The sequence below is a fragment of the Saccoglossus kowalevskii genome, chromosome 2 (assembly GCF_978046115.1).
Source record: "Saccoglossus kowalevskii chromosome 2, keSacKowa6.1, whole genome shotgun sequence".
In the NCBI taxonomy this organism is placed as follows: domain Eukaryota; kingdom Metazoa; phylum Hemichordata; class Enteropneusta; family Harrimaniidae; genus Saccoglossus; species Saccoglossus kowalevskii.
The window spans coordinates 21,302,636-21,323,642 of NC_140642.1; the positions used below are offsets into that span (position 1 = coordinate 21,302,636).

At 34.6% G+C, this 21,007-nt stretch overlaps 2 protein-coding genes across 3 annotated transcripts; one reads left to right on the forward strand and one right to left on the reverse strand.

Annotated features, from left to right (window-relative positions):
- Positions 1-122: 122 nt before the first annotated feature.
- LOC100367785 (proteasome subunit alpha type-3-like) lies at positions 123-10,796 on the forward strand. The gene is made up of 10 exons (XM_002740401.4): positions 123-232; positions 597-679; positions 1,164-1,287; positions 1,433-1,465; positions 4,673-4,741; positions 5,744-5,817; positions 6,009-6,078; positions 6,337-6,449; positions 9,807-9,939; positions 10,422-10,796. The coding sequence occupies exons 1-10, from the start codon at positions 212-214 to the stop codon at positions 10,464-10,466; spliced, it is 765 nt and encodes a 254-aa protein (XP_002740447.1). The 5' UTR covers positions 123-211; the 3' UTR covers positions 10,467-10,796.
- An 898-nt stretch (positions 10,797-11,694) lies between these two features.
- Positions 11,695-20,830, reverse strand: LOC102809073 (serine palmitoyltransferase small subunit A-like). Of its 2 annotated transcripts, none has more exons than XM_085492772.1 (2): positions 20,622-20,829; positions 11,695-13,110 (listed from the first exon to the last, which is right to left on the reverse strand). In XM_085492772.1, exons 1-2 carry the CDS (start codon positions 20,722-20,724, stop codon positions 12,986-12,988), a joined length of 228 nt encoding a protein of 75 aa, XP_085348898.1. In that variant the 5' UTR covers positions 20,725-20,829; the 3' UTR covers positions 11,695-12,985. The 2 variants fall into 2 exon arrangements, 1 of the variants encoding a protein (XP_085348898.1); XR_013422749.2 differs by lacking the exon at positions 11,695-13,110 and adding an exon at positions 15,470-16,861 and having other exon boundaries at positions 20,622-20,830.
- Between the last annotated feature and the right edge of the window lie 177 nt (positions 20,831-21,007).

The following is a 21,007-nucleotide window of genomic DNA, read 5'->3' on the forward strand; positions in this document are numbered from 1 at the left end:
AGATAAATGTTGAAATAATTAATATAATATCATTAATATTACATAGCTGTAGAAATATACCGGTTCAACACAATTAACCTTTCAACTTTGAACTTATCGAGAAACGGGTCAGATTTTACGCATGCGTAGTTTAATTCCGCCATTTTGGAGGCAACACGAGAAAGTAAGAAAATATTATTCACAAGTGGACAAAATATTAGAATAATATATCATGAGTTCTATCGGTACTGGGGTAAGTATGTAGTGAATACGTGTATTATTAAAATGGGTAATTTATCAATGAACATCTCAGAGAACGAGTCCTGTGTATTAACAAAGCGTCATTGATGCAGCATGACTTCGCATGATCAAGCAAAACATTCAAGAGCGTCAGTCTCGGACTGTGGTTAACAAGTCTGTCGGTAGTACTCGTATGTTGTTTTGAATAATCACTTGTACACATCGAATATGTTGCAACCTCCCATTAGAACTGTTAAATTCATTCTGAGTAAAGGTCCGAACCATTAGAATCTAAAAATAATTTAGTAGTTTTTTTTTCACACCTTCACCTGTTGAAATTTGTCAATGTGTTACACTGTTTTTATTTTTATTTACAGTATGATCTTTCAGCCTCTCAATTTTCTCCTGATGGCAGGGTATTTCAAGTAGAATATGCAATCAAAGCTGTTGAAAATAGTGGGTGAGTATGTGTATAGCTATAGGAGGGAATTATCTTGAGTTAGAAAAATGATATTTGACAAAGATTTTGTCAACTCCACAAGAACTAAATATTGTAAACTTAACATGTATAATATTGGTTATTTCACATGATTTCAGTGTTCCGTAATTTAATTAATTAATCGTGCATGAAGATGTTTGATGCAGACAAACAAAAAACTAAAAAAAGCGACAGACTAATTTATAACTCTTGTGAAGTTGACATTGCTTTGCAAGGACTTTGGTAAGGTAATAGTCTACAAAAAGAAATGAGATAGTGCCCAATCTTTTTTTTCAGCATAAAACATCTTTCCTAACCTATCACATTTTAGAATTTTTGATAAATAAACAATGTATTCTATATTGCAATGTAGCTGAATTGAACCTACTGCTCAAACTGATTGACACTTGATCCACACAGTCACATGTGTGCTAATAATTGCTGATATTTGTGTCTATTACTTCAGAACTGCTATTGCTATACGTGGTAAAGATGGGATAGTTTTTGGTGTCGAAAAACTTGTCTTATCCAAATTATATGAAGTCGGGGCAAATAAAAGAATATTTCATGTTGATAAGCATGTGGGCATGGTAAGTCTATAAAACCTTATTGAGAGATGATCACTTCCCCATCAGAGACTTCTAGTTTTATGGTACTTTACTGAATTACCTAGCATAATACTGATGTAGACTATGTGATCTTGGTTAATACCTGTTCAATGATTTGTTTTCTTAGGCAGTTGCTGGTCTCCTTGCAGATGCACGGCAGGTATGTTTTGTAGTCGGAGGTACTGTTGCCATTACAGCTCATCAAAATTGACAGTCCGCTTCATACTTTTTGCCTTTTTTCTTACATGTATTCTTGTCTCATACATTACTATTTCTTTTTGGCAGCTGCTATTTTGGCAGTAACCAACTACTCAAAAACCTGACAAGACAATCATATTTGACTCCCATGTGCGAAGCACAAAATGGGAGTCTTTGCAGTTAGTGTGTCTGTATGTGTGTATGTGTGTATGTGTGTATGTGTGTCCGACTGTTCCACTGCTATCTCAAGAACCATACATCGGTTTTTGATGAAACTTGGTGCATAGATGCTCTGGGCCAATGCGCAGATTTGATTAGGTTTTGGTAAAAATCCATGCTCGTTAATTACCTAATTTGCATGATAATTAGCTAATTTTTAGCTGTTCTATGACTGTTCCACTGATATCTAAAGAACCACTCATTGGATTTTGATGAAACTTGGTACATAGATGCTCTGAACATATGCGCAGATTTGATTAATTTTTGGTAAAAATCCGTGCATATTAATTACCTAATTTGCATGATAATTAGCTATTTTTTAGTGGTTCCATGACTGTTCCACTGATATCTAAACAACCACTCATTGGATTTTGATGAAACTTGGTACATAGATGCTCTGAACTAATGCTAGGTTTTGATTAGTTTTTGGTAATAATCCGTGGATACTAATTACCTAATTTGCATAATGATTAGTCAATTTTCAGTTTTTCCACTGATATCTCAAGTACTAATCATCACATTTCAATGAAACTTGGTACATAGATGTCATACGACACTGCACAGACCTGATAGTTTTTATGGTAATATCAGTACATATTAATTACCTAATTTGCATAATTAATTAATTTTCAGCATTTGATATAAGTAGTTAGCATTACATTTCAATGAAACTTGGTACTTACATACTCAAGGACTATGCAGAGATTGATTGTTTTCGATAAATATTTGTGCATATTAATCACCTAATTTGCATAATGATTAGTCAATTTTCGGTTTTTCCACTGATATCTCAAGTACTAATCATCGCATTTCAATGAAACTTGGTACATAGATCCTTTAGGACTATGCAGAGACCTGATTAGTTTTAGGGTAAATAATTGTGCATATTAATTACCTAATTTGCATAATTAATTTTCAGCTTTTCTACTGATATCTAAAGTACTAATCATCATATTTCAATGAATCTAGAATTATGCAGACCCAATTAGTTTCCGGTAAATATTTGTGCATATTAATCACCTAATTTGCATAATTAACCAACTTTCACACTGATATCTCAGGTACTATACATCACATATCAATGAATGTACATGGATGCTGTAGGACAATAGACAGACCTGAATAATTGTGGGTTAAAATCTGTACATATTAATTACCTAATTTGCATAATTAACCAATTTTAATCTTTCACACTGATATCTAAAGTACCGTAAAAACTCCAAAATTTCGACCGGTTTTAAATAATTTGTGTTAGAAATGTGACGTGTTTTTAGAGTCAAAATTAAGGTGCATTTTCGGACGGTCGAATTTTTCAGAATAGTAATCAGCAAAAAAAAATGGGGATGATAGACAGTGTGCTTCATTAGTTTTTAAAAAATGCAATGTCCGTCAATTGACGTAAACTTCCTCATGTTTCACGGTAAAAGCAAAGGTCGTGGCCGAGTTGTAACTCAAAATCTAAACAAAGTCATCAATCAGTGAGTATTATGACAAGCAAAACAAAACATCAAGACGCGGAGAAGAGGTCAGCACAAAACTAATAGGTCAAAAGACAAAGCTGTCTCGCACTACCTAGGAAAACTTGCGAATGTTCGAAGTACAGGTACCCATTGGACAAAAGATACATGGAAGTTTAGCAAACGATCTCCCCGACCCAGTGCAATGTATCCGGTTAGAATCAAAGCTCACGTGTCCCTTATTTGAGCACCGTACCGGTGATTTGAGGGACCAAATTCTGCCGTAAATTCGCCCTTGGATTAAAAAATATAATGGGATTTAAGAAAATAAAATGGGACTTTTAAGGTGTATTTTGGCGTCATTTTTCGGACATTTCAATCAATCCTGCCGGCTAAAATAGAGTCTAAGTTTTACCGTAGTCATTGACGTCTGTCTATTCAAGAGTACACGTGTATGATTTTTATCGTGACTAGCGTGAGTGGGTAAGCTTCCTTTCGAGAATGAGCTGTTATCACTGTGAACAATGTTAAATTATTCTTCAGATGACCAGTTTATTTTTTAAAAACAACTAATTTTTTTATTTAAAAAAAATCATGTCGTTTTCGCATCATCCAGCTTTTTGATTGGTTAATTAGCGATTTGACCTATTTGACCTAAGAGAACATGGCGGATATCCTACAGCATCAAACGTTTATACGAGACCGGAATCATTCGCTTACGATGAAACTAAGTTGACTTTTATTTGTATTTCATAACCATTCAACAAATTTATTTTGTGTACATTATTATAATCACTACTGAGTACAGTAATAATCAACAATTCAGAAACGCAGCATGCCGAGATTTTTGTCTTCGTTTTTATTTGAAACTTCGTTTATTTAGAATATATTTTCGTTACCAATAAAATAAAAATCTCTCAGTCAATCAGAAACCCGGATTCATGCCTTTGAGGAAGGTCCCGTTTGAACGCTCACATCGGTTTTTTTTTCGTTTGGGGGAAAACTAAAACTGGTCGCAATTTTCGAATAAGAATGAGTCGGCAATTTTTAGTGGAGTCGAAAATTTGGAGGTAAATAAAACACCGAAACCCGGCAAATAAATAGGCGGCCAAATTTTTAGAGGGGTCGAAATTTCGGAGTTTTCACGGTGCTAATTATTCCATTTCAATGAAACTTAGTACAAAGATGCTCTAGGACAATGTACAAACCTAATTAGTTTGGGGTAAAAATCTGTTCATATTAATTCCCTAATAAGCATAATAATTCATAATTTTTTGGTTCTAATCACATTTCAATTAAACTTGGAGACATAGATTTTCTGTTACATTGCGCAGACCTCATTAGTTTTACACTCAAATCTGGTCATATTAATTTTCTGATTTGCATAATTAGTTTTCAGCTAAGTAATTTCGAATTATATTTAATGTGTCTCCAATACTCTCAGCACATGGGAGTTCTTTCTAAGCTTTCTTTGATTTTTTTTTCTTTTTAAGATTGTAGAAACTGCCAGAGATGAAGCAGCAAATTACAGATCAACCTATGGATCACCCATTCCACTTAAGGTACTTCTTCGTCAAGAGCATGGGTGTGAATCTGCCCTCTTGTGGAAGGCAGTGTATCAAAATTGACAGGTGTATGACTTTTATTGTTGGTAAAGTATCAAAATTGACAGGTGTATGACTGCCTTCTGCAGGCAGATTATCAAAATGGACAGGTGTAAGACTGCCCTCTTATGGCAGATTATCAACAAGGCAGGTGTGAGACTGCCCTCTTACTTCTTCGTCAAGAGCATGGGTGTGAATCTGCCCTCTTGTGGAAGGCAGTGTATCAAAATTGACAGGTGTATGACTTTTATTGTTGGTAAAGTATCAAAATTGACAGGTGTATGACTGCCCTCTGCAGGCAGATTATCAAAATGGACAGGTGTAAGACTGCCCTCTTATGGCAGATTATCAACATGGCAGGTGTGAGACTGCCCTCTTACTTCTTCGTCAAGAGCATGGATGTGAATCTGCCCTCTTGTGGAAGGCAGTGTATTAAAATTGACAGGTGTATGACTTTTATTGTTGGTAAAGTATCAAAATTGACAGGTGTATGACTGCCCTCTGCAGGCAGATTATCAAAATGGACAAGTGTAAGACTGCCCTCTTATGGCAGATTTTCAAAATTGACAGGTGTAACTACCCTCCTATGGCAGGCAGATTATCAAAATACACGAAGACTGCCCTTTTTATAGCAGGTTGAACACAATATGGACAGGTGTATAACTGCCCTCTTTGGCAGGCTGAGTAAAGCATGATTATATGGACAGTTTCTACAATTGTAAAACACAATGGCTCCCAGAACCTCTTGGAATACCAGTAATTAGTTCATCAGAAGTTATATTCTTTTTATGATGTTCACCACTTCTACTGAACATAGGTGAGGTCTTTCAATAAAAAAGGAATACACAAAACAATTTGTTTACATACATATATAGTAGGTATTATATCTCATAAAAAATAGAAAGATTTAATGTATTGCCTTGTGACTCTCCTGATATGATTGATGTGTTTCTATTTCAGTATCTCACAGACAGAGTAGCTATGTATATTCATGCATACACACTTTACAGTTCAGTACGACCATTTGGATGTGGGTAAGAATTAACTTAATATTTTATAGTTTTTTGAGGTTCAACCCTCACTTGTGTAATGGTAAAATCTGGAATTGTTATAAGTTGTATGTTCCAAAATGTGTGGTAAACTTGATGTATTAAATCCTAGATTAATGAGCTAAGAAATCTGCAATAATAAAACCGTAGTAATAATCCATCTCCATCTCTTGTAGAGTTATATTAGGGTCTTATGAAAATGATGGTCCACAGTTGTATTCAATAGATCCATCAGGTGTCTCATGGGTAAGTAGACATGAAATTATTCAAGTATAAATGCCCTGGGTGCATGAGTGCTCTATTGTTGATTTTTATGTTACACAACAGTATTTGAAAAAGTTGCAATAATTTGTTGGATGTTCCCAAAACTGCCATTGCTAAAATATTGCAGCTTAAGGGGTAAGCTTTAGACATTTTGATGGAGACTGGGTAATTTGTCATCTGTTTGAACACATCAGATATACATGTATCTATATATCATTGTAACTTCTTGCCTTCAATTAGGGCTATCATGGATGCTCGACAGGTAAAGCCAAACAGGCAGCCAAGACTGAAATAGAAAAATTGAAAATGCAGGATATGACCATGAAAGAGTTAGTCAAAGAAGTAGCAAAAATGTAAGTTATATATTCTGTTTTGCAATTTAGGTCTAGACGATGTGTTGACCATTGGGGTTTCTCCTGAAACTTGGAGATCATTGTATACAACTTTGGTGGTTGATGACAGCTCAAAATGCTATTGACTATTTTTCAATGGTATTTACCACTCCACAATGCTATTGACCCCTCTACAATGCTATTGACCACCTTACAATGATACTGACCACTGTACAGTGCTAGTAACCACTCCACAATGCTATTGACCACTCCACAATGCTATTGACCACTCCACAATGCTATTGACCATTCCACAATGCTATTGACCGCTCTACAATACTATTGACCACTCTACAATGCCATTGACCAGTCTACAATGCTATTGACCACTCCACAATGATAATGACCACTCCACAATGATAATGACCACTCCACAATGATAATGACCACTCCACAATGATATTGACCACTCTACAATGCCATTGACCAGTCTACAATGCTATTGACCACTCCACAATGATGTTGACCACTTTACAATGCTATTAATAATTTCAATAGGCCATTGACCTGTCTACAATGCTATTGACTACTCCACAATGCTATAGACCTGTTCCAATTAGCAATGGTGTTAATACATACTCATAGTTTCTACGAGTTATTATGTTTAAACTCATTGTTTGTGAACTTAAACTTATTAGCAAACCCATAGTTGCTGCTATCATATGAAGCAAATCACAGAAATAACACCAAATACATGGTAAATACTGTGTGCCATGTATACATTGTCAATTCTGTAAATCATTAATCATGTTCAGGCCATCAAACAAGTTTAAAGTAATTATAATACCAAAATTAGTGGTTCTCATATAGGCATTGTATTAAAAGTGCCAGTAAAGTGCTACTGTGGAATAATTTATTTTTGCTGGAATTAATTTTCGCTGAAAAGGCTTTTTGGGCGTTTTGCTTGGAAATTATTTTCACTGATTTTTGATTAGATTAATGTAAAATATAGGAAAAAATGTATATTCGCTGGATTTTATTTTCACGGAATCATCCCTTCAGCGAAAATAGCGAAAATAAATTCCAAGCGAAAATAAAGTATTCTACAGTATATTGTATGGTTGCATTTCTACATTGATGGGTGGGCAAGAATATGTCGTTCACACCTGAAGATAATGGCATTGTTTGCTGCTCTAATTAAATATACATTTATGTGTCACTCCTAATAAAACAAACTGTTGGTGATCTGCTTCGCTCTGCTCAACAAACAAACATGTTTTCGGCTGTTGCCATGAACATGAAGCTAACGTTGGTTTATAACTAAAAACAGGGCGAAGTTCACAAAGAGAATTCAGTCTTCGGAAGTCACTTCACTTTATTACTAGGAGTGTTAGTAATATATTTATAGGAGTGTTATATAATTATTATTTCAGACCATTTTGTGGTTGTATTTTCTAGATTCTAGATTCAAAGTCAAAGTTGCGTTGGGACAATGTTAACAATGCTAGTGATCTCTCATCGGTGCGCAACTTAGTCAAAATAAAAATGTTATTACAAGACTGGTAGTTGGTAATATATTCAGGGCGAAAATACTCGAAAATCAGTTTTTTGGGCTTTTGCCATGGCATGGTGGGGCCGGGAAATTTTTTTTCAATTTTACCTATCAACTAGAGGGACTGTATGACCTGCCTGCCAAGCATGAACAAAATCGGCACAGCCAAAATAATCGCAGAAGAGTTAAAAGTAAAAGAAGAGTAAAAAAACAAATAGTAATTTTGTACCGACCCTCAAGCTGAGTGAGATGAGCTATGTTTGAGGTTTTTAGTCCTATAATTGCAGGATGAGATACATTTGGCGCAAAGCTATTAAAAAATCAGGTTTTTTGGCTGTTGCCATAGCAGTGGTAGACCAGATTTTTAGTCCCTGTTCGGGTGAAAACAAGGACTATTATCGGTAATTTGGGTTCGACCTGCTAATTTTCATTATGATTTGATTAAATATGGCGATTGGCAGCCATTTTGTCTCTCAAATTTGCTAATATTTAAACGTGTCTGTAGATGAACAGGGTGATTTCAATCAAACTTTGTATGGTGATCATGCATTTTGGGTTATAGGTGCACATCAATTTTTTTTTTTGAGATTCGGTCTAAGATGGCCAATTGGTGGCCATTTTGTTAGAAAAAACACGAACTTATGTTTTGACCCTTGTGCGTCCGTGCATGCATCCGGACCTGTATCTTAGAAATGCCTGGACGAATCATGATCAAACTTCACACATACATCATACATGATATTATACATATGCACATCAATTTGTTTCACGATCTGATTCAAGATGACCGAATGGCGGCTATTTTTGTGCAAAAAAATAATCAAAATCAAGCATTTCTCTGCTGTTTACATATGGATTTTGTTCAAACTTGGTATTAGATATTATGTGACCTTGATACAAACAATTTTATTTTTCAGATCAGATTCAAAATGGCTGACTGGCGGCCATTTTGTTTTAATGAATGGGCTTCTAGACCCATATCTGACTTGCTTTGACTGATTATGTTCAAATTTTTAAAATTCATTATACATCATGTCATAGATATACAGATATATTGGTTTGACAGTTCCATCAAAATGGCCGAATGGTGGCCATTTTTGTGATAAAAAAATCATCAAATATCAAGCATTTCTGGCATTTATGAATGGATTTTGTTCAAACTTAGTACATAGTACATTAGTCATTACGAGTTCCTGATGCACATCATTTTATTTTTCAGATCGGATTCAAAATGGATGACTGGTGGCCATTTTGTTTTAATGAATGGGCTTCTAGAGCCATATCTCTGACATACTTTGACTGATTATGTTCAAATTATATATATTCCTTATACATCATGTTATAGATATATACATGTATTCAAAATGGCTGATTTTGTTTTAATTAATGCTGTTCCAGAGCAATATCTCCCAATATGGACAAGTACTTGTTTGACGATTTTAATGTTAAACAATTATCATAATCATATTCCTGATATGGTTATATTCCAATTATATTACTATAAACAAAACTATATATCTTAAATTTGATAACTAACTGGGACTGTGCCATGCATGGCTTGTTTTTATTTTTTTTCGTGCTAATTCCTCTGCTGATTCATACGATATGGCCTGATTCAGTTCAAAGTTTATACATAGGTACTATACTTCCAGATAACACAACACCCTGTTTTGTTTTGATAGTTGATCAAATTTGTCGAAATGATGATAGGGAATGTTTTCATCAACAATCAGAAGCCTTGCCAGCTTTAAAGCAAAACTTAATAGGATTTGAGTAACTGGAAATCGCTCTTTATAATACCTGAGTAACCTCTTATATTTTTATAGAATTTATATAGTACATGATGAAGTAAAAGATAAAGCTTTTGAATTAGAATTGAGTTGGGTTGGTGACATAACAAATGGTAAACATCAGCTAGTACCAAAAGACATTGCAGAAGAAGCTGAAAAATATGCCAAGGTGAGCATTGTCCTACTAATGGTTTTACAAATTTCTATTGTAGATGTGTCTGAATACATATGTTCAAAAGTAGTGCACTTGTGAAAGTTTTCTTCTTTTGATGTGCCATATTCAACACATCACACACTTTGGCCAAAGTGTCAGGAATATAGAATTTTGCTCTGCTGTTGACAGTCAACAGAGCAGGGCTATTCATATTACTTATTGTTGTTTACCATTGTCAACTTTACATTTTAACTTCCTTTTAAAAACTGACATATGAGTTCATTCTCACTACAAATTTACCTTGAGTGGTTCTCTCTCAGATTTTATTTATAATTTTTGTGAATATTTTGTTTCTTGAAAATGGCTAGACTGATTGATTTGATATTCCTTTCTCATTATGCATCTCAAACAGCCAACAGGCTGCTAGTTTGTTCAAACATTGCCACTGATGGACAAAAAAAAATCACATCTCTGTATTTATTTTTATTTATCTCCAGGAATCAATGGAAGAAGAAAGTGACTCTGATGATGAAGACCTTTAAACTATCAGTGAAAGGCATCAGTCTTTCATAAAGAACTTCACTATTGGCCATCTGCCCTCTTCAAATATGTACATAACGACAGTGCCCCTCATCACATATACATGGAAGTACTTCAATTGCACAAGATACACCAAGTGTATTCCATTCTGATCTCTCATTACGCAATTAGGAAGAACAAACATTTTTTGTGATGCCATATCACATCATCAGCCTTGGGATTTCCTGTAATGTTATTGTTTTGTACTTTAGAAGTGTCACTTTTATTACACACAAAAATTCAGTTTATTTGAAATGAAGTAATAAATAAAAAAAATGCGTATTTCAGATTAATTTGTAATTTTTTTTCTCCATTGAAAGATAGTTTGTGTACGTGCAATGGGAAAACCTCTTTAAATTAACAAGTCATATGAGATTTACTTCTCGAAAGGTTGCACTGTGTTATTGTGCAGTGAAAATATGTACCGTCTTGTGTCCATACTACATGTATTTTTGTTCATCTATTTGGTCAAATTTGGACAAAGGAACATATTGTAAACAAATCATTTGAAAGAAAATCTGCAAATTCCACCCTTGATATAAGGTAGGGTGGCTATGCCAATATATCATTCAATTTCTGTCTAAAAGATGGGCCAAGGTCAAGCGTACGTTTTGCCCACAAGACTTGCTTCCTCCAGTGCTAAGATGGATGGTATTTTCAAATTACATGTACTGGGTATTATAAAAGTGCAGTGACTATATATTTTTGACTTCCGTGTGGGGCACACAATGGAAGTCTGTCTATATGCATGTTCCACCATTTTCTACTTGATGGATTTCAATAAAACTTGGTACATAGATTCTCTGGGACAATGCACAGCCTTGATTAGTTTTGCGTTGAAACATATACTTCAATGATGGGAGTTTTTTTTTATTTGTATTGGAGATGTGTTTCAAAGAATTCCTTACTTGTAATTATTATCTCCAATACTCAAGCACATGGGATTTCTCTCTAAGCTTTTTTTGTTTCCTCTGTGCGAAGCATACAATGGGAGTCTTTGCAGTTACCCTGTCTGTATGTGTGTATGCGTGTGTGTGTGCATGTTTTTCTGTTGATTTATGCAGGACCCCCCCCCCCCCCTATGTATCCAATGGGCCACAGAATAAAATAATCGCATGACTAGTAGTTTTCAGTGCCATGTTGTTGAAGAAGCACACTATTATAATGTAGAGTGAGTAGACGCAAACCTGATTTATACTGACAGAGACAATAGTTTATTGCATAATTAAATAAATACAAAATCACTAAATCAAACTAAGTAGATCATATCTTGCATTGCTAGAATTTCATGTACCTGGTATATAAAACTAAAATAATTTTACATGGTATTAGACTTGTATTGAAAATGATAGAATGCTTTTAATGTGGCCTCGGTTTCAATGATTCAATATTAATTACCGGTACACCAAAGGTAAGTTATAAACTATTAATTTAACATGATGATTATAACTAATTTAATTTGGCACTCGTTGGCCTTGTATTTTAAAGAGCCTTTGAAAATTTTGTTTGCAAGACTAGTATAAACGCCAACTTTGTCAATAACAAGTACATTTTCTGGCAATAAAATACAACGATTCTAACAGAGGCAACATTGTGACAGCATGATATATTTGTCAATCATGAATGTCATGGTCATCAACTGCCCACCAAGACAAAATATCAGCTGAAAGTACATAAAGTGTTTTTTTTCAAAAATGTGCAATTTAACAAAAAAATAGAATGAACGACTAGAATCCTTTGTGATTTCCTGCGAGTGACTATAACTAAACCAATCAGAAAATATATGTACTGTATTTGCATATGATAATGTGCAGATGGACACATGACAGACAGAAACCATTAAATTCTTCTACTTTTAAAAAAAACAATATGAACTATTAGCAAATCTAGTGAAGAGGGGTAACTAGTAAAATAGTACTCTGGTATCCAGGCATATCTACCGCAAAATATTGGAAAATTTTATTGTTTTACAATTATTTCCAAAACTGTTCAAATTTTGAAAAATTAATTTTTTTAAATTCGTTTTCCCATTGAATAAATCGAACATGTAGGAATCAGTATATAGCAAAAATATCTAAGTCGCACACCTGTGTCTTCAAATGCTGCTCATAGGGTACAGAATCAAATTTGTGCAGACGACATTGTGGCAACTACACATGTCTAGCATAACATGTCAAAGTCTCTCTGGGTAAACATTTTCATATACATATATCAAGGATGAATAAAAATTCTCATGGCAGAATAATGAAGCTGCAGATGAAAATATAGCACAAAGCTTCTGAAAATTGTCAATAAAAAATTAACTGAAAAAAATGTACAAATTGATTTTTATTTAAACGTATTCAAATGTTGTAACAAAAAAACAACATCGTTCTGGGAATGGATGAAGGAATGTTAAATAAGTGTTTGTAGTTTGTCTTTTAATAAAAGCAGAGAATCTAGTGATGTATAAAATCGGCTGTGTGACCCTCATCCACCGATGTCATGTAAACGCCATATCAGCAGCTTCTAGCAGCCCGACGTATTCAAACAGCATGCGTAGTCGTGACGGCAGGAACACATACGCTGAATAGCATGTCATACCCATTAAGCTAAAGATGATAGAGTCTGAACGCATTCAATTAAAGAAAACACAAACATGAAACAATTTATGTGAAATACATTCCAATTTGATCACCACCCAAGCAAAGTCTACAGGCACAATCCCCATCCACCTACCCAAATATTTCTCTACAACTGTACTCATAAGCAAAAACAAGGCAGACTTTACTACAGAGGAAGAGAACATGCATGCCTAGACTGGCGCAGTCGGGGCGATTAATTTGTTTTGTACATGTAGTTTAAATAAAATTAAAAAAAAATCGCGAAATGGAGGTGTTAGCGCGAAATCACCTGTAACTGCGAAATCACAGATGTGATTTCGCGCTAACACCTCCATTTCACGATATTTTTAATTTTATTTAAACTACAAAAACAAATTAATCGCCCCGACAGCGCCAGTCTAATGCATGCCCACACGACCATGAAACATCACATCACTAGATTCAACACATAGCAACCATACTATTCATTGCATGCATAAACCGCTTGTGTTTACTGATCAACCTGAAAGAAGATTTAGATGGGTATGCATGCTTGTGTAATGGAACGACATTGTATATTTCAGGAAAGCAGCAAAAGTTGTGCATGCATATTTACTGTTAGCATCCAATGCAATATTTCTCTGATTTTAAAATTGTAGAAGATGAGTAAATTGAAGGTTAAACAATTCCACAATTTAAAAAATGTTTAAATTAATCTGTTTTGTGTTTTGGTATGTTGACAACCTTTGACCTGGGAAATTAATTTACATCAGTTTACACCATCAAATCATATTTCATGGTAAAATAACCAATAAGTTGGTGTGATGAACCTATTAATTTTAAATTTATGTACACTCGCTGAATTTTGAATCTCTATAATACATTCAATTTGATATGTATCAGCATGTGAATATTAAAGATAGATATAAAAAATGTAAAAATTTGCAAATTAAGTTACCTTTAAACACCTCATGTTTTTTCTTTCTTCCAACATTTCACATATTTTTAAGCATTTTTCTACCACTTCCTTGTTAGTTTTGACCGAAATGAACACAACTGTCTTCCCTACACATTTTGGAATAAATTTTGCATGTTTATTTTGTGAAAATTGACCTTGGAATGTGTAATAATAAACTTTTTAGCAAATAAAATTGACATCAGTTGAGAAAAGGTTATATAAACAATTTACACTGACTACACAGCACAGCGAGTTTTGCGAAAAGGATACAGATAGCTACCGTCTCGTTGAAATCATACAGATACATACCAGAAACAATGAGCCAGTCGAAATACAAAGAATAAAGCACATGCTTTAGTTTCTTATATTGTTTGTGAAAGAAGGTGTCCTGTCCATCAGCAGGGGTTGTAATGAACCTAGCGGGAAATGGATGCTCCATTGTCTTGATACTCAGTACTGTGTTGCGTGTATGTGGATCAGACATTAATAGTTGAGAACATGGTTTAAATATTCACAGTTGTTGGATTATCTACTATTTATTTTTTACACTGATGCTGTGAGTTATGTGGTTGTCAACGGAACGCAGATAAAATAGTGACATCCCCTTGATTTCAAACCTATGTGCTCTTTGATTAAACTCAAAAACACTATAATAGTACTCTTATTGCAGCTATATGAACATAAATTGGTACAAATAATTTCTCATCAGAGGGTCAACCATTTGAATCTGTCAAGATGGAGATTGTAGAATAAACTTTCCTTCATTTGGTTTTACAAATTATTCTGCATAGCTATCATAAGTTTTTTTACTTTTTTGATAAATGACACTTGATAAATATTCCAGTAGTACGCAAGAGAAGTTTATATGTGCATATTTATTTTTTCTAAATCCCCCTCAAAGTCGTATAATGGTCACACCCCTACCAGTACTACATGTACATTTCATAACATTTTTTGAGATATATCTATACATTTGTCATTCAATTTACATGTATATATACATATGTGTGATGATATATTGTAGCAGTATTGAAACTAAAATCAAATTATCCTAATTTTGACTTTGACAATGGAGAGTACTGTGATGATGCCAGAAATGTGCACACTTTGATAATTTCTGAGTGTTCCTAATTTTATGAGAGTCAATGCAACTCTCTATAACGACAATGTTGGTGTCATTTGAGACGAACGTTTATATTTTTATTTTATTTTGATGTCTTGTTAACATTTTGTCACAATGATTCTTATTTTTTCTGCCTCGTTTCTTAAATTAGTAATATATACAAATATAAGAGAAGATCTTTATATTTGGGGGGGGGGGTCTGTTTTATAAAATGGTACAAAATTCACAAAGCATACAGCATGCACAATTCAGTTCTATTTAACACAAATTTTATTTTTCAAACAGATCAATCCAAAATACTGCTTTGGTTAGAAAGTATGATTTTAATAATAATTTAACAAGAATTATTATCGCACATGTTCAAATCTAATGTTAGAAGGCAGTGGTAGTCAACACCACATACACTCGATATTGGTCACATACTATGTAAAATGTAAATACATTCAAACACACCATCATTTAAGATACAGGGATTTCAATGCATTCATTCAGTGTTGATTCCAGAGTGTGTACCTCTAACACTCACATTACGCAATGAGAACTCCATGAAAAAAATTGAATGACACATATAAAATTTTCATTGATATTTTAACAGTAATTTAAATCTTATTTTGGCTTTGTCTTTTCAAATCTATATTCTGAAATGTACAAAACCTAATATTTGAAGTGACAGGGATATTCAATGGGTTTTTAATTCACTATGAAGGATTGGGTTTAAGCATATATAGCTACAAGTGGGAATACACTCCAGCTAATATTTGAGCACTACACAGTCAGTATGCATTATATTTCTCAAACATTTATTCTAATTTGCATACAATCATGAATTTTCCAAAATACAGCTAAAGTTTGCCCGCCGCCCCCCAAAAACAACATGTCGACCTAATACACAGTACACCCTTCCTACATGTTGCGCAAACCAAACACTTCTGTGACGAATCGGTAAAAGATGGGTCGTTCACAGCATGTTTTGATTACTAGTGTCCAACAATAAATGTTTTGCAAAGTATTGAACACCAACACAACCAAATGTCTTTACTGTTACATCGCTTACATCTACGTCATTTCCACATCACAGAAGCACTTCGCCACTAGAGGGCGCTAGTTATAGGAAAGGTGTATTGAGCTGAATTTCAATCTATGGGCATCCTAAACACTATACTCCATTTTCAAAGTTGAATAAACAACCAAAAATTGCATTTGGGGAGGGTAGAAAATCCTCTTCTTATCCTGATACAAAGAAATTATGCTATGGCTCCTGTTAACATGTAAATAACACTCAGCATAAGCATAAAAACAAAAGTAATCTAAGAGGAGAACACCGAGGGCAGTCTATTAGCACCAAAATCTGTTTGTTCAACTTTATCCTATGGTATTGTTAATCGTGCAACATCTAGCACTACTTGTGGTTTTCTTTTATGGCAATTTAGACATTTTACGCATCATGAAAGGTGGGTGAAGCACTCTACTGTGGATGAATGGAATGTTTGACAATGTCTGACTGCAGTGGTGAGTTGTCCAAACACACTATGAAATGGATTCAGTCCAGGTGATACACTTAAAAAGCAGTTGTGAGATTCTCCATCTAGAGCAGCTACATCCAGTCAAGCCACTCCAACATCATGTAGACATGAGGCGGTGCAAATAAATAGGTGGTGTAGAGAGACATGACAATCACTGAACAGAACAGAGTATCTGGTGAAATGGTGGTTAAGGTCACATGACAATGGATCTTGTGTACAATGATACAGTGTCTGATTTGTGATGTGACAGGTGGCATAAACCAATTGTAGGTGACGTGATATTGATATACATATTCAAACAACAAATATTGCTTCAAATCATGTAGGAAAATCTAAAAAAAAGTATTTTGTTTCATGCATTTCATGGAAACAACAGTTCCCCTCACCACTCTCACCAATGTTTATATACCATACTTTAGGCAATTACTTTACAAACGTGCAGCCCCCAAGTTTGATACAATAAAGAAATTGAGTTTATGTCCAGGCATATTGCCCACAGGGTCTTTTTCTACACTTGTAATAAATAAAAAAAAAAACGATTTTTTGTTCGTTGTATTAACAGTTGACTTGCAGTCTGTTGTGGTTCTGATAAAAAAATTCTTAAATTCTTAATTCTTAAAAAATAAACTACGGACAACTACAGTAGTAGGCTATCAACAGTCCTCGGACCTAATGTAATTGTGTTTCCTTACCATTCGAACACCGAAGGCATTTGATTGAAAATGCAAACCATTTCACGCAAGGGACTTTAGTTCCAAGAGACTGTCCCCGTCTGCATGTTTATGCATGTATATTATTTTCATATCCTCAAGACTGTCGATAACTACTACATTTTCTAAAATTGATGCAATCACGTACAAAACCTATTACAGCAAGTCTCAGAGGTATTGGGGCAGCCAATTTGCAAACTCGCTAGCAAATTGGCTAACTGCTTGTGTTTTGACTAAACAGTTGGGTTTCGAATTTCACCGGTGCACGACATGTGGTCGCGTCCACTCTTGGCGAGTCTATATTACATTAGGGGACATAGAATGTTTTTACATAGCCTGGTACATTTCTGGATTCCTCAGAATGATTTGCTTTGTTACACAAGGCATGATAATGTGAAAGTAGTTTCCCTGGTCTGTCTGAGACCACAGTCAGCTGGCGTACAAGTGATAATATGATAAATGAGATTAACCCACCGATATTTACTATATGGGGGTAACCATCTTGAACACTGTTTGAAACTAAATAAAGAGAAAAGTTGAGAAACAGTTTTCTACAAATCAGAAAACAACAAACTTTCACATCCAAATGATCTGTTGGGGCAACGTTAAGTCAATCCCAAAAAAATTGATTTCATTCAGCGTTTTTCGTGGACAATCAATCATTTGTATACGAAAACCTCATTACATGAAGAACATAGAACACTTTTCCTTGTATATTTGAAAGCAAAATAGATATCCAACTGTAAGAACATTGTCGCTGATTAGCTCCTAAAGTATACCGACTGTTCCCTACTGTTATATAAATTCGCCCAGAGTGGGTGTGACTACAAGACGGCGGCAGCGAAATTCAAAAGCTAACCGGTTAGTCAAAACCCAAGTAGTTAGCCAATTCGCTAGCGAGTTTGCAAATTGGCTGCCCCAATACTTCTGGACTTGCTGTAAAAAGTTAGCATTTACAAACCCAAGTATGTATTACCTGCCGAATATGGGCATTTGAACTCTAGCACTGAAGATCGTTTGTCAAACATTGGGAGAGGAAACGCTTTCCTTGCATAGGGAACAAATGAACATTTTCACTATGATATTTGTATAATGTGCCTCTCAGATGATTTACATGAATTTTAGTCCCCAAAACAATCTCAAACATCATCAGTTAACAAAATCTAGGACTGCCATCTTGAACAAACGTTTTCCCGAGAGCAATTGTCTTTTAATACAAGTGACAACATTCAATAGATGCTCCACTGGGTCACAAAATATTCCTATCCAAATAAAGTATCAAATTTGCATGATAATGGAGGCATGAAAGGCATGCAATAATTTGGTTTACGTGCTTCATAAATAACACATTTATGAAAAGCTCCATTTAATTATTAGGCTACTTATAACTTTGATAAATTGACATTCAATTTCACTCGTATATTAAAGTGCGGTGATCGTCCCACAGCACGTGTTCGAATTTCATGTAAATAAACAATGTATTTTACACGCGTTGTATATGTCGCTATGAGTCCCATATCGAACAGGACGCGGCATGACGACTGCCATCCTTTAAGGCAAATGGCTTAAATTAAAGTTAAAAATGCAAAATCCATGAAATGAACAATTTCATATGTATGGGAAGAACTAAACGTATGCATGTTTAAAGGCAGATGGTTGTCACAATACACATGTTGGATGTGGGTCCCATACTACCCATAGCAACAAAATATAAATGTGACGATCATCACATTTTAAGGTTGTTGGTCAATAATGACAATCTCATACAATGTTTAAAAGTTAACTTTTCCATTTTTAAGAACCGGCCTAGATCCTTAGAATTGGTTAACAAAGTGTGCAAAATGCATTTGGAAAGAATTAATATTATATTCATGAAAATCAATAAGAGTAAATCTAGGGACATTGTTCTAAAAATGAACTGACAATGAGACTCTGTACTACTTCCTGTGATATGCAAACATACAAGATTAGCGTGAATCTTAGCTTGTACTTGATGTATCCTGAACACGACTAAGAAAGGGTTCCACTTTTAGACAAACGAGTGTTCAGATAACAGTGCAATTTTGTTTCAAAACAGGTACATATTAAGAAAGATTCGCCATCGAGTTAACTGCCATGCTTAGGGCTTCATTTTTTTTCACGTTAAACATTGCTAAAGTATTTTATTGTAATTTAAAAAAAAAAAATTATGATGGTTATGAATTATGAATCCCATTTGTACACATTTTGCCCATTTCCTATTCAAAAAAGGAGGCCAAAGTTGGGTTTGACATAATAAGAAAATTGCAATTGCAAAGTACTTATTTCCTTGTTAACAGGGGTTGGTACCTGATTTATATTTCAATGAAGATTTCCAAATTAGTTAACCTGCTCCATCCTTAACAAAAAAGTAACAATTGCTTTCGATTTATGCATAACCTAAAATTTGGAAACAGCATACAACAAAAATTCTTGTAATCTAAAATGGAGAGATAGAACGTACCTCATAACAAATTTATGTTACAATGTTAGTGTGTGTATGCAGTATTTTTCATGAAATTACTCACAATGCAAACATCTGACAAATTTAAGTACATACATCAATGTGTTCCAATGCACCTAAAGTAATCTATTAGTATTTGCTAGTTTAATTTTTGTTTTCATTATGTTACTACAAATAGTCCTATTGTCGTAACTACCTGCAAGTCCATTGTTGCAGTGTTGTTGTATGAGTTACTGATAAATAAAGTCCCATTGCTTCCAGCCTTAATTACAAATGTTTGTATGTGCTGGTGGAGGACAATGGAGGACTATGACTATTCTCCGGTACTGATTGAGGTAAACAGATATTTACAGCCTTTGAGGCAATAATCAGCTTACTAGCAACGCACACTCAGAATACCGTCACCAGTGACTCATAAACGACAACAGTAACAATAAAAACTTGCAACGGGCGCTGTCTTTGGAGTACATGTAAAAATCAGGACTAAAAAATTTATATTGTGCATTCCGACTACAGGGAATCCACTGTATTTTGACAAAATTTACATTTCTGTTGTTCAATTCGCTGGATTGACCATATTGTACAAAATCTCTTCGGGCGTGGACAAATAGATATACAAGACTCTTAGAATGGTTGAAGCTGGTACTGAAACACGCAAGCAGATAATGTATACAAACCACCAGTGAGGTTATCTCTCTAGTTAAAATTAACCAGACCACCACGTGACAACAAAAGGATACTTAGAATCATCCTCTCCCATGGCTCCAACATGTACAACGCTGTAACGAGTATATACTGCAAGTACCAATGCGAGATAAAATTTGTCACTTTCTGGAGAGCCATTTTGTTTTCTGACTATGAGGGCGGGGTATGCGGGCAGCTGCTTGATTGATTGATTGATTGACTGGGTTTTTCTAGAAAATTTAATCGAAATGGGGAAATCCACTGAATTAAATTAAAATTAGTTAGATCGAATTCTGCAAAACGATATCATCACTTACATTATGCTGTTTCTGCCCATGCCTCAAGCCTGATATAATCCCCCTAGTTCAAGGTCAATTATTGGAGAATTTAACAAACAAACTCACTTTTGTTAAGGTCACGGCGCTAAGTTAACATTCTATTC